This window comes from Erythrolamprus reginae, chromosome 2 (assembly GCF_031021105.1).
Source record: "Erythrolamprus reginae isolate rEryReg1 chromosome 2, rEryReg1.hap1, whole genome shotgun sequence".
Lineage (NCBI taxonomy): Eukaryota > Metazoa > Chordata > Lepidosauria > Squamata > Dipsadidae > Erythrolamprus > Erythrolamprus reginae.
Genome location: NC_091951.1, coordinates 37,198,996 through 37,213,775, shown reverse-complemented (window position 1 = coordinate 37,213,775; position 14,780 = coordinate 37,198,996). Strand labels below are relative to the sequence as shown.

General features: G+C 45.6%; 2 protein-coding genes across 5 annotated transcripts in view; one reads left to right on the top strand and one right to left on the bottom strand.

Annotated features, from left to right (window-relative positions):
* LOC139160193 (TNF receptor-associated factor 1-like) overlaps window positions 1–14,780 on the bottom strand; it is a 635,213-nt gene that overhangs the window by 212,697 nt on the left and 407,736 nt on the right. The window lies entirely within an intron of this gene.
* The window catches only part of VARS1 (valyl-tRNA synthetase 1), a 75,825-nt gene that overhangs the window by 21,113 nt on the left and 39,932 nt on the right, over window positions 1–14,780 (top strand). For both annotated transcript variants that reach the window (XM_070737806.1, XM_070737807.1), the window contains exons 6-13: window positions 3,136–3,211; window positions 5,462–5,562; window positions 8,638–8,765; window positions 11,084–11,248; window positions 11,782–11,863; window positions 13,585–13,704; window positions 13,796–13,904; window positions 14,001–14,089. In XM_070737806.1, the coding sequence (XP_070593907.1) occupies window positions 3,136–3,211; window positions 5,462–5,562; window positions 8,638–8,765; window positions 11,084–11,248; window positions 11,782–11,863; window positions 13,585–13,704; window positions 13,796–13,904; window positions 14,001–14,089 (870 nt within the window). The remainder of the gene's footprint in view (window positions 1–3,135; window positions 3,212–5,461; window positions 5,563–8,637; window positions 8,766–11,083; window positions 11,249–11,781; window positions 11,864–13,584; window positions 13,705–13,795; window positions 13,905–14,000; window positions 14,090–14,780) is intronic.

Here is a 14,780-nt window from a genome sequence, read left to right as displayed (position 1 = left end):
CTCAGCCTTCCATCCTTCCGAGGTGGGTAAAATGAGGACCCGGATTATGGGGGCAATAGCCTTGCTCTGTTAAAGAAGTGCTATTGCTAACATGTTGTAAGCTGCCTTGAGTCTAAGGAGGAGGGCGGCATCAAAATCGAATGAATGAATGAATGAATGAATGAATGAATAAAATGGGGCAAAACTCATTTAACAGACGTTTCACTTAGAAACAGAAATTCTGGGCTCAATTGTGGTCGCAGGTCAAGGACTGCCTGTATGTATTTAATATTTATCTGTTTCAGTCATTTTAGCAGGATTTGCAGGAGGATGCAGATTGTGTTGCCCCAGAGAAATACTGCAGATGAATAATAACATGGGAAATTTGAAGAATTTTTTCCCCAAATGATTTTTAAGAAAAGGAAGTACCGGTATATATTTTCAAGCCAGTGCAGTGGTTGGTGATAAATTAATGGCTTGCCACACTATCTATAGAAGGCCTGATGTTTATGGGAACTTGGGAGGAGTGATTTTCGGAAACAGATGCAGCCACAAAGCATTATTTTGAGTGGTTCAAGGCCATCCTATGCCCACCCACCTGGACGGAAGTGGAGGAAGGACTTGCCACGCTGACACAATATGAGTGGGCAACATGACAAATTTGTGGGTGGGGGACAAGGGATGTGAACTTTCAACTGGGTGGGAAACTCAGATTCAGGTTTCCCTGTGTAAGTACAGTGGTACCTCGGTTCTTGAACGCCTTGGTTTTCGTACATTTCGGATACCGAACAAAATTTGCGGCAAAAATTTGCTTCGGTATCTGAACAAAAATTCAGATACCGAACAGCCACAGAAAATTTTGTTTGTTATCCAAAATGTTACCGCCCGCTTAACAGCCTCCCAGTCTCTATAGTCTAACCTCTCCAAGCTGCAGGAAGCGTGGGGGCGGCTGCAATACTGGCAGCTTCGGGGGGCTCCTTTCCTCAGTGCTTCGTCTTGTGCACCAACTTTCTCCTTCCCGGCGGCAGTGGTGGCGACAGCAGCGGCTTCCCTTTGAGGAGCAGCAGCACCGGGAACGTCACATGATGAAGGGAAGCCGCCAGAGCCATCTCAGCAGTTGCCGCCACTCCACCGGTTTCCCTTCATTACGTGACGTTCCCGGCGCTGCTGCTCCTCGAAGGGAAGCCGCTGCCGTCACTACCGCTGCTGCCGGGAAGGAGAAAGTTGGTACACAAGACGAAGCACTGAGGAAAGGAGCCCCCCAAAGCTGGCGGTATTGCAGCCGCCCCCACCCTTCCTGCAGCTTGGAGAGGTTAGACTATAGAGCTCCTCAGATTTTTATCCCATAGGAAATAAAGAAAATAGATTTAATTGGTTCCCAGCGAGTCAACAGGGGCTGGGAACCAATTAAATCCATTTCCATTATTTCCTATGGGATAAATTAATTCGGTACTCGACCAAATCAGTTCTCGACCACACTTCTGGAACGAATTGTGGTCGAGAACCGAGGTACCACTGTATATATTATCAAGTCGGTGCAGTAGTTGGTGATAAATTAACGGCTTGCCACACTATCTATAGAAGGCCTGATGTTTGTGGGAACTTGGGAGGAGTGATTTTCAGAAACAGATGCAGCCACAAAGCATTATTTTGAGTGGTTCAAGGCCATCCTATGCCCACCCACCTGGACGGAAGTGGAGGAAGGAAGGACTTGCCACGCTGGCACAATCTGAGTGGGCAACATGACAAATTTGTGGGTGGGGGACAAGGGATGTGAACTTTCAACTGGGTGGGAAACTCAGATTCAGGTATCCCTGTGTAAGTACCAGGATGACTCCAGGAATAAATTGGAACTTTGAGGAGTACTTTGACTTGGACTCTGCTTTAGTTTGGATGCTACCTGGAACCTTGACAAATATATTGTATCAGATAAATGATTTTCTTAAGATAATGTGCTCATGTGGGTGTGTGGAATCACACCAGAATTTTTTTTAATCTCTCCCTGCTGTTTGCCATAAATTCGCATTCTCTCTTTTTAAAAATATTTTTATTTTTTCACCACGATTTTGGTATAGATCTATCTCAATACGTATACCTTACAATATATCAATAACATACACAATTATACATTTTTATCAATCATTCTTAAATTAATATCCTCTTTTGCACCTATTTTATATTTCTGTTCATCATATTATTCTTCATTTCTTTACACGCCCCTCCCTCTTAAATTCTCATTCTCATGGATCAAAGTCTGTTAGGATAATTATCTGATAGATATCCATTCCCCACCATCCGACTTCTTGGATGAGAAACAAAATATTTTCATAGAAAAAAACCAGAAAGTCCCAATTGCCTCTTGAAAAAGCACCTTTGGGACAACCATAACCTGAATGACTGAGAATCTCCATAGACCATCTGATTTTATTTTATTTTTTATTTTATTTTTATTTTTATTTTATTAATAGAGTTGAAAGGGACCGTTAGGTCATCGAGTACAACCCCCTGCCTGAGCAGGAAACCCTACAGCACCCCAGCCAAATGGAAGTCCAATCTCCTCTTGAAGGTGTCCAGAGTTGGGGAGTTCACCACCTCCCCTGGCAGGCAGTTCCATTGGTTGATCGCTCTGACCGTCAGGAAGTTCTTCCTTATTTCCAGGTTGAATCTCTCCTTGGTCAGCTTCCAACCATTGTTCCTCGTCCGGCCCTCTGGTGCCCTGGGGAATAAAGAGACCCCCTCCTCACCGTGGCAACCCCTCAAGTATCTGTAAACTGCTATCATGTCCCCTCTAGACCTTCTTTTTTCTAGGCTGTCCATGCCCAGTTCTCTCAATCTCTCTTCGTAAGTCTTGGTTTCGAGTCCCCTAATCATTTTGGTTGCTCTTTTTTGATAGAGCAGTGTTTCCCAACCTTGGCAACTTGAAGATATCTGGACTTCAACTCCCAGAATTCCCCAGCCAGCATTTGCTGGCTGGGGAATTCTGGGAGTTGAAGTCCAAATATCTTCAAGTTGCCAAGGTTGGGAAACACTGTGCTAGAGGAATTGTAGCTTAACTGATGTTCTTTTTTAGCTGAACCCAATTTTCTTTTGTCTCCATGTCATTTTGTTGTTGGGCTGTTGCACTTTAACCTGATGTACAACCCTGATTCTTTGTAGAAGAAGCCAAAAGCTGAAAAGAAGGATCTTGAGATCATCACCTATGATATCCCCACCAAACCAGGGCAGAAAAAAGGTAAGTTATTGCAGGTAAGGGATTGTTCTGCCCCAGCTAAGAACGTAGCAAAACACACAGTTTGTTCAAACTTATTTTTAATCAATAACCAACTACTAATAACTGTTTTAGAAGAGGTCTCTCTCACACACATGAACTTAAAGGCAGTAATTTCTTAGAAAGGCCCAACTGTTATTCATCGTTAAGGTTATTAGTCATTAAGGTGGCATTGGACTTCCCAAATGGAAGCTGTAGGGCTATTATGGATCAGGGATTGGATAAACTCAGACAATAAAAGAGTGCTAACGATTGAAGGACATAACTTGCAGGCAGGCTGGTATGCCGGCATGCCTTCTTATGAGATAAACATAAAAAAGACACAGTTATATTTCTACCGATATCAAATAAGAGAAGTGTTGATTTGGACCTGGGAAAAGGTTAAAAGGAAACATTATATGAAATTGCCAAACTGGGTTTCGCCGATGGAGGCAACAATCTATCCGAACACATTGGATTCAAAAAAGATGATAAGATACAGTGGTACCTCGTCTTACGAATGCCTCTTTTAATGAACTTTTCGAGATATAAACCCAGTGTTTAAGATTTTTTTGCCTCTTCTTCTGAACTATTTTCACCTTACAAACCCAAGCTGCCGCCACTGGGATGCCCCGCCTCCCGACTTCCGTTGCCAGCTGAAGCGCCCATTCTTGCGCTGCTGGGATTCCCTGGAGGCTCCCCTCGCTGGGAAATCCCACCCCTGGACTTCCATTGCCAGGGTTTGTATGAAGGAAGCAAGGCGAACGGAGTGCTTGGAGAGGCACTGAAAGGGTGTGTTTGAAGAAAGAAAAGGGAGGGGCGGCCCCCTCGCCTTTCTTCCTTCCCACACACCCTTTCGCTGCCTCTCTAAGCACCCCCCCCCCCTTTCGCTGCTCCTCCCCGCCCTCCGTCCGCCTCCCTTCTAAAGTTTGGGGTTTTCCTAATGGATTTGCACGCATTATTCACTTTTACATTGATTCCTATGGGAAACATTGTTTCATCTTACGAACTTTTCTACTTATGAATCTCGTCACGGAACGAATTAAGTTCGTAAGACGAGATACCACTGTATAAAGAATTATTAGTCAGCAGGGGAAACTTAAAACAAGAATTAAAAGAACAGTGTATAATTATAGACCATATCTGGCCATATCTACAGAGATCTAGAAAAGATATGGAAGAATATGGAATTCAAGGGATACCACAACAACTGTTGATGGGCAAAGAGGAAAAATTGATGGGCAAAGAAGAAAAATTCATTAAAAAAGCTTATAAATATTTATTGGAGGTAGATATGGAAGAAGAAATAGTAAAAGGCCCAATGATGGCATGGGCACAGAACATAGGCCATAATATAAATTTGGAGGAATGGAAAAAGTATGGAACAAGAACTGTAAATTAACATTGTCAACCGCATATAAACAAAATCAATACCAAATGCTTTATAGGTGGCATCTAACACCGGTGAAATTGGCCAAAATGTACAGAAAATATGAAACCGGACTGTTGGAAGTGTAAAAATAAGGATGGAGTATTCTATCATATATGGTGGCAATGCCCTAAAGCAAAGAAATACAGTGGTACCTCATCTTACTAACGCCTCTTCTAACGAACGTTTCAAGATACGAACCCGGTGTTTAAGATTTTTTTGCCTCTTCTTCTGAACTATTTTCACCTTACGCTGCTGCTGGGATGAAGGGGTTTCTTTTTTTCCCCTTTTTTGAAGAAAGAAAGGGGAGGGGCGACTTGGAGGGGGAAAGACTTTGCATTAACAAAAGTAGGAGAACAGCGTGCTTGCAGGCACTGAAAGGGTGTCTTTTGAAGAAAGAAAAGGGAGGGGCGGCTTGGAGGGGGAAAGACTTTGCAGAGAACAGCCACAGGCACTGAAACGGTGTCTTTTGAAGAAAGAAAAGGGAGGGGTGCCCCCCTTGCCTTTCTTCCTTCCCACTCACCCTTTAGCCTAGCCTTGCTTCTTCCACCCGCCCCCTTTAGCTGCTCCTCCCTGCCCTCTGTTTGCCTCCCTTCTAAAGTTTGGGATTTTCCTGAAGGATTTGCAGCCATTATTTGCTTTTACATTGATTCCTGTGGGAAACATTGTTTCATCTTACGAACTTTTCACCTTTTCGTATCATGAGGTACCACTGTATTGGGAACAGATTAGATGGTTACAGGAGAAAATAGGAGAACAAATTGAATGGACTCAGAACCTGTTTTTTTTTTTTGTTTGCTTTCTAGATGTGACAGGTCCCATGCCCGACTCTTACAGCCCACAGTATGTCGAAGCAGCTTGGTACTCATGGTGGGAGAGGCAGGGTTTCTTTAAACCAGAGTATGGCGTAAGTATGGGCAAGGAATTGCTGTAACCTGAGATTTGTCCATGAATTACTTTGCCAAGATAGCTTGCACATTTATTACATAAATGAGCTAAGCTTCATTAGGGCACCAACCTAATTCTGAGCAGAGTCAGGTTACAAGCGGTGTGCCACAAGGGTCTGTTCTGGGTCCTATTCTTTTTAATATGTTTGTGAGTGACATAGGGGAAGGTTTGGTAGGGAAGGTTTGCCTATTTGCCGATGACTCTAAAGTGTGCAATAGGGTTGATATTCCTGGAGGCGTCTGTAATATGGTAAATGATTTAGCTTTACTAGATAAATGGTCAAAGCAATGGAAATTGCAGTTTAATGTTTCCAAATGTAAAATAATGCACTTGGGGAAAAGGAATTCTCAATCTGAGTATTGTATTGGCAGTTCTGTGTTAGCAAATACTTCAGAAGAAAAGGATTTAGGGGTAGTGATTTCTGACAGTCTCAAAATGGGTGAACAGTGCAGTCAGGCGGTAGGGAAAGCAAGTAGGATGCTTGGCTGCATAGCTAGAGGTATAACAAGCAGGAAGAGGGAGATTATGATCCCGCTATATAGAATGCTGGTGAGGCCACATTTGGAATACTGTGTTCAGTTCTGGAGACCTCACCTACAAAAAGATATTGACAAAATTGAACGGGTCCAAAGACGGGCTACAAGAATGGTGGAAGGTCTTAAGCATAAAACGTATCAGGAAAGACTTAATGAACTCAATCTGTATAGTCTGGAGGACAGAAGGAAAAGGGGGGACATGATCGAAACATTTAAATATATTAAAGGGTTAAATAAGGTCCAGGAGGGAAGTGTTTTTAATAGGAAAGTGAACACAAGGACACAATCTGAAGTTAGTTGGGGGAAAGATCAAAAGCAACATGAGAAAATATTATTTTACTGAAAGAGTAGTAGATCCTTGGAACAAACTTCCAGCAGACGTGGTAGATAAATCCACAGTAACTGAATTTAAACATGCCTGGGATAAACATATATCCATCCTAAGATAAAATACAGAAAATAGTATAAGGGCAGACTAGATGGACCAGGAGGTCTTTTTCTGCCGTCAGACTTCTATGTTTCTAATAGAATATAACCTCAGCACCATGGAACATAATGCTTTGCATGTAGGCAGTATTCTTATGTTGAGCTTCAAGTGAAATTGTAGGAGAAGAACACGTAGAGCTGGGACTGGAGTTAAACAAGTCTTTAGCCTAGAATCCTTACGTTCCCACAAAATGTCTAAGCCCAACCCTTCTTGAATACTTACCGGATGCCAAATTAGAGCTGAATTTTAGCTGACCAAATTGTGTATAGCCTTGAATAATAACTCTTCTGAATTGGCAACTTAATGTATTGTCCTGATTTTTTGCACCAGACAGCAATTGTCCAAATGGAGATCTTAAAAATATCTATTTTTGGAGGGTACTTTCGAGGCCATCTAATCCGAAGTACTGATCATTACACAAATCTCCTAAATCAGGGGTCAGCAACCCTAAACATTCAAAGAGCCACAAACGTCTCAACAGGAAGCCTCCCGTTCAATTCTGGAGCTGACTGGAAGTCCGGTTCCTCCACCATAGAGTCTCCTCCTAGCAGAGTGTCCTATTTCCTCTACCTGTCCCAACTGAAAGCCCTATTAATTGTGGAGCTGACTGGAAAACCCGCCCCTTACCATAGAGCAGTGATGGCGAGACTTTGGCACGCGTGCCACAGGTGGCATGGGGAGCCATATCTGAGGGCACATGAGATGTTGCCCCCATGTCAGCTCCAGTTCCCATGTATGCTTTAAACAGCTGGTTTTCGGCCTTCTTTTTGGCCGTTTTCGCTCACCTCAGGATTCAGGAAAGCCGCCTGAAGCCTGGGGAATAGCGAAAAATCGCCCAACGGCACAACCGGAAGTTTGTTTCTGAACTTCCGGTTGACACTTTGGGCCATTTTTCGCCATCCCCAGGCTTCGGGAGGCTTTCCTCAACCCTGGGGATAGCGAAAAAAGGCCCAACGGGCCTACCAGAATTCTGGAGGCTTCAGTGAGGCCTGTGCTCATGTATGGGAGGGAGGTGTATGCATATACGGGGGGCAGCATGGGGTTATGCTCATACACAGGGGGAGGACATTGCATTATGGGTGTGGGCACGCATGCTCCCGTTGTTGTGCGCACGGGCATCCTTTGGCACCCGAGCCAAACAAAGTTCGCCATCACTGCCATAGAGTCTCTTCCTGGCACGCCCTGCTTCCCCCCACCCTAATTAGAACAATTGTGGTGACCAGCGAAAGGGAGCCGCAGCAGAAGGCTGAAAGAGCCATGTGCTGCTCCAAAGCCGTGGTTTGCTGACCCCTATCCTAAACTGTTCCTAATAGGTGGTTATCTGGCCTTCATGGATGCACTTCCAGTGTTTGTGGAGGATTCCAGCACTGCTATACTAAGACTCTGTTCCACCACTTAGCAGTTCTTAACATCTGCTGCAACCTAACATTATTCAGCACACAAGGTAGAAGGTAGAACAAGAAGCAATGGGTGGAAACTAAACAAGGAGAGCAGTAACTTAGAACTAAGGAGAAATTTCCTGGTGAGATGATGGTGAGACCACACTTGTACAGTTCTGGTTACCGCATCTCAAGAAGGATATAATGGAACTGGAAAAGGTGCAAAAAAGGGCAACAAGAATGATAAAGGAAATGGAGCACCTCCCTTATGATACCAGGTTGCAACAATGAGAGATTTCTGAGACGAGCAGATTTTTTCTCAAAACAAAGCGTATGCTCTGGATTGGTGGACCTGGGTGGGGGGATTTTAACTATATAGTTTAAGCTTTCACAGGAAAATTTCAAAACTGGCTTCACTTCTATGCCTGTATGGATCTATTTATCCATCAGTAAAGTTATACTCGTGATAAAATAATATCCTAGGAGTTTGTTTTACTGGATATGCCAACAGGATGGTTGATAGGACCACTAGGTCTGGGTGATTTCCCCCTTGGCAGATAAATTTCTTTACTTGCAAGACTCTCCTCTCTGAAAATTTCACCCACTAAACAATCTTTTCTGTCGTTTCCCAGCACCTCAGTATCTCTGAACCAAACCCCAAAGGCATGTTTATGATGTGCATTCCTCCACCCAATGTTACCGGATCACTCCATCTCGGCCATGCCCTCACCAACTCCATCCAGGACTCTCTGACAAGATGGTGAGATATCTCTTTCTTTCTGGGAACATCTTACGCTCTGGGGCCTTTATCATAAGCCTTCTCTGTCTTCTGCTAGATTTGTAGGAGCTTTCCAGTTGAAATATACCTTTTCCAAGCACAATTATTGCAGAGTTCTCTTTGGTGAAATTAATAAAGATGAGTAGAAGGGGTTGCAAGAAGTACAGTAGCTGTACTATTTTCTGTTTTCTGGTGCAGGGGTCTCCAAACTTGGCAAAATTAAGACTTGTGGACTTTAGCTCTTAGAATTCTTCAGTTGTGAAATTACCACACCAAAGTGAACACAAGAACAAGGGGACACAATCTGAAGTTAGTTGGGAGAAAGATCAAAAGCAGCATGAGAAAATATTATTTTACTGAAAGAGTAGTAGATCCTTGGAACAAACTTCCAGTAGACGTGGTTGGTAAATCCACAGTAACTGAATTTAAACATGCCTGGGATAAACATATATCCATCCTAAGATAAAAATACAGGAAATAGTATAAGGGCAGACTAGATGGACCATGAGATCTTTTTCTGCTATCAGTCTTCTATGTTTCTATGTTTCAATGCCTCTATTTATGACCCTCACGACTTATAACCAAAATGTTGGTCCCAGTTGAGATCATAAGTTGAGGAAATAACCTGTACATAATGCTGTTCTGAATCTCTATCTCTTCGGAGAGGGGCGGCATACAAATATAATAAATCTGAACCTGAATCTGGGAACCCACTTCTAAATCCTCTTACTTTCCCTGGAATTACAGTGGTACCTCTACTTCAGAACTTAATGCGTTCCGTGACCAGGTTCTTAAGTAGAAAAGTTTGTAAGTAGAAGCAATTTTTCCCATAGGAATCAATGTAAAAGCAAATGATGCATGCAAACCCATTAGGAAAGAAATAAAAGCTCGGAATTTGGGTGGGGGGAAGAAGAGGAGGAGGAGAGTCGCTGCCTAGAGCGAAGGGAGCATTTCTTTTCTCTGGGCGCTGGCAGAGGTTAATTCCCTCTCCAAGCACCCAGAGAAAGGAAAATGCTTTGTTCGCTCTGGATTGCCAAAGCCTCCTTAAGCGCCACCGAAAGGCTCCTCTGGCAGCCCAGAAAAGCCCAAAATGGCTGGGATTAAAGGGGGAATGGCAGGAAAGGGCCAGGCCTTCGCGCCCCTCTCAAATTTCCTGTGAAATTTTTCCGGACTCGGGTTCTTAAGAAGAGGGAAATACCCGGTTCTTATCTAGAAAAGTTCTGAAGTACAGCGATCCCTCGATTAGTGCGGTCTCGATTAGTGCAAAACGCTGTACCACGGTTTTTCAAAAAATATTGATTAAAAAATACTCCACGGTATTTATCTATCATTTCTCTCTCTCTTCCTTCCACTCTTCTCTCTCTCTCTTTCTTCCTCTCTCTCACTCTCTTCCTTCCTTTCTCATCTCTTTCTTTCTTTCCTTCTCTCTCTTTCTCTATCTCTCCCCCTCTCCCCGGGCGAGCGGCGGGCAGGTCCATATCCATATCAGTGGTCTGCCAACTGGCTTGGAAGCGCAACGCGTGCGCAGTAGGTAAAACAGCTGTTTTCACCCCTTCTCTTCCGCCCGTTCTTAGGCTTCCCTTCCACTTCCGAAAGGTCCTTTAAAGGGCCAGCAAAGCTTTAAATAAAAGATTTTTAAAATGGAGACTAAAATCAATTGTCTCCCTCTCCCTCTCCCTGGCCGTCACGGTCCTCCACTCTTCCCTCCTCCGACTCACCCGACTCATTCCCGACTCACTCCAGGTAGCACAGCTCAGTTGTAAATAGTAGCCGCCATTCCTCCGTGTCTCCGCCAGCCCGACTCCAGGCGAGTTCGTGGCCAAACGTAATGGAGTCGTTGGGGGCTGGAGTCGGGTGAGTGAACGGGCGAGCAGCGAGCGAGCGGCCGGGTGAGCGAACGGGAGGGCGGCGAGCGGCCAGCCAAACGGCGAGTGAACGAGCGGCCGGGCGAACGGCGGGCGAGCGGGTGCTGGGGGGGCGGGGGCAGCCGACATTGAAAGCAATCTGTCGGCTTCCACACTTTCGTCGCTCCCCGGCTCCACCATCTGCGCATGCGCGGCCATGGAAAAAAGGGTGCGCATGCGCAGATGGTGTTTTTACTTCCGCACCACTATACCGCGGAAAATCGATTAGTGCGGGAGGTCTTGGAACGTAACCCCCGCACTAATCGAGGGATCACTGTAGAGGCATTCTTAAGTAGAGGTACCACTGTATTTGGCCACATGTGTAGTTTGATTCTGTGGGGTTACTGATAAGGATGCAGTTGTTCTAGCTTCCTTGTTCCTCTGCTTGTCTCGCAGGCACAGAATGAGGGGGGAGACCACCTTGTGGAACCCCGGCTGTGACCACGCGGGCATTGCCACCCAGGTGGTAGTGGAGAAAAAGCTTTGGAAGGAGCAAGGGAAAACACGGCATGACCTCGGCCGCGAATCGTTCATCGAGGAAGTCTGGAAATGGAAAAACGAGTGAGTCTTTTTCCTGTGTCTCTTTTTCCAAGTATTTTTGGTAAGATGGATGCCATATAACAGTGATGGCAAATACACGGAGCCATATTGGATGGTGGTATACGGAGCCATATTGGAAGGGCGCGCAAGGCATTGCCCTATGTCAGCTGCAGTGCACATGCATGTGCTGGTCAACTGACTTTTGGCCCTGAGGAAAGCCGTTTCACCCTCTGGAAGCTTCAGGGAAGCCCCGGAGTGTGAAAAACGGTCACGGGCAAACCAGAAGTTCGGAAAATCAGACTTCCGGTTTGCCTGTTGGGCCAATTTTCACACTCCGGAGCCTTCAGGGAAGCTTCCTGAAGCCTCCAGAGGGTGAAACGGCTTTCCTCAAGACCCAAAATCCGCTGACCAGCACGTGATCGAACAGCCCAACTGGCCATTTATTTTCTCTAGATTTCGTAGACTATTGGAAAAGTTACCATAATCCACAAGAGCCTTGTGCCTTTCCGGTGATGCTTCGCCGTCAATCACACCTCCTTCTTTTTTCTTCGTAGAAAAGGGGATCGGATCTACCATCAGCTGAAGAAACTGGGTTCCTCCTTGGACTGGGACAGAGCTTGTTTCACCATGGACCCCGTAAGATTTTGAAATCAGAGGGCAAGAGATTGATTGATTGATTGATTGATTGATTGACTGGATTTGTATGCCATCCTTCTCTGAGGACTCAAGGCGGCTCACAGCATAATAAAAAACAGTATACAATATCAAAGTCTAAAATCTACCACTACTCTAAAAACCCTGGAACATTAAAAATAATTCATTCACATTCCACAAACAAGCATACATCGCACTGGTCGGGCAGAAGCTAGGGTCTAGTGACCCCAAGCCTGGCAGCACAGATGGGTTTTCAAGTTCTTACAGAAGGCAAGGAGGGTGGGGGCACTACGAATCTCTGGGGGGAGCTGATTCCAGAGGGCCAAGGCCCCCACAGAGAAGGCTCTTTCCCTAGGCCCTGCCAAGCGGCATTGTCTAATTGACAGGACCTGGAGAAGGCTGACTCTGTGGGACCTGACTGGTCGCTGGGATTCATGCGGCAGGAGGAGGTCCCGCAAGTAATCATCCAGGGGCATGGGGTAAGGTATCATCAGTATGCTGATGATACCCAGTTGTACATCTCCACCCCATGTCCAGTCAATGAAGCAGTGGAAGTGATGTGCCAGTGCTTGGAGGTTGTTGGGGTCTGGATGGGTGTCAACAGACTCAAACTCAACCCGGATAAGACGGAGTGGCTGTGGGTCCTGCCTCCCAAGGACAATTCCATCTGTCCATCCATAACCCTGGGGGGGGGGGATTATTGACCCCCCTCAGAGAGGGTCTGCAACTTGGGTGTCCTCCTCGATCCACAGCTCACATTAGAGAACCATCTTTCAGCTGTGGCGAGGGGGGCGCTTGCCCAGGTTCACCTGGTGCACCAGTTGCGGCCCTATCTGGACCGGGACTCACTGCTTACAGTCACTCATGCCCTCATCACCTCGAGGTTCGACTACTGTAATGCTCTCTACATGGGGCTACCTTTGAAGAGTGTTCGGAAACTTCAGATTGTGCAGAATGCAGCTGCGAACACAATCATGGGCTTCCCCAGGTATGCCCATGTCACACCAACACTCCGCAGTCTGCATTGGTTGCCGATCAATTTCCAGTCACAATTCAAAGTGTTGGTTATGATCTATAAAGCCCTTCATGGCATCGGATCAGAATATCTCCAGGACCGCCTTCTGCCGCACGAATCCCAGCAACCGGTTATGTCCCACAGAGTTGACCTTCTCCTGGTCCTGTCGACTAAACAATGTTGTTTGGCGGGACCCAGGAGAAGAGCCTTCTCTGGCTGCCCCGACCCTCTGGAACCAGCTCCCCACGGAGATTAGGACTGCCCCCACCCTCCTTGCCTTTCGTAAGCTTCTTAAAACCCACCTCTGCCGTGAGGCATGGGGGAACTGAGATATCTCCCCCGGGCCTATACAGTTTATACATGTTATGCTTGTGTGTATGTTTGCTTTTAATAATGGGTTTTTAAAAGTTTTTTAAATTATTAGATTTGTTTTTACATTGTCTTTATTATTACTGTGAGCTGCCCCGAGTCTACGGAGAGGGGCGGCATACAAATCTAATTATTTAACAAACAAACAAACAAACAAACAAACAAACAAACAAATAAATAAATGCATTCATTCACTCACTCACTCACTCACTCACTCACTCACTCACTCACTCACTCACTCATTCATTCATTCATTCATTCATTCATTCTGCTCCGATTATGCCCTCCTGATGGAACCGTGTTCTTGTATCGCCAACAGAAACTCTCCTATGCCGTCCAAGAAGCTTTCATCCAATTGCATGAGAAAGGGATCATCTACCGGAGCAAACGTCTGGTCAACTGGTCCTGCACTCTCAACTCAGCCATTTCTGACATAGAGGTGATGAGGATAGATTGTCCCATTTCCTGTACCAGCGTTTCGCTCAGGGATCCAGGCCTGACGATGCAATTAATTGTCTCCTTCCTCCCAGGTGGATAAGAAGGAATTAACAGGCCGGACTCTCTTGCCCGTCCCGGGCTACAAAGAGAAGGTTGAGTTTGGAGTGCTGGTCTCCTTCGCTTACAAGATTGAGAACTCGGGTATAGTATGACGTTCTTGGCTGATGGTTCCAACAGTTTTAAGATCTGGGGTCTTGACTCTTGGTCTGCTCACCCCTTGTCCTTTTTCTTCGACAGATGAGGAAGTGGTGGTGGCGACCACCCGTGTTGAGACAATGCTGGGAGACACAGCAGTTGCAGTCCATCCCAAGGACCCCCGATACCAGGTATGAAAGGCGTAAGACTATAGCGTTGGTTGGGGCAGGCGCAGATTCCACTTACCGCTACTATTGGTGCACTTCCCACGGGGCTCTGCGACCCCAGCACAGAGATGTGTCGGAGCGAGATTTGCTTCCTGAGCATGCACAGGAAGGCAAAATCTTGTGTGAGGATGGACGCAAGCGCAAGATTTTTCCGATCTTTGCCAACTTTTTGGGTCTGTGCATGCGTGGAAGAAAAACATTACTGAAAATCACCGAAATCTCGCACGCCCATGCGTCCTGGCACGAGATTTACGCGGGAAGGAAATCTCGCTCTGACGCATGCGTACAGCTCCCTTATTGCTACCGAAACGGTGTCTCTCTCCCCCCCCCAGTCCATGTAGCAACCCTGTTGGTATGTCTCGGTATAGCTAGGCTGTGAGACCTTCGACATACAGCGAGCAGAGATTAAGAAGAGTGTGGATGTGTGTGTGTGTTATAGCCAATAATGACACAGACTTAGTTATTCAATTCAATTCAATTTATTAGATTTGTATGCCGCCCCTCTCCGAAGACTCGGGGCGGCTCACAACAAAGATAAAAACAATATTATAATGGCACAAATCTAATATTAAAAATAACTAAAAACCCTATCATAATTAAAAACCAAAGAGCACATGCAGATGTCTCAAATCCCCCATGCCTGGCAGTATAGGTG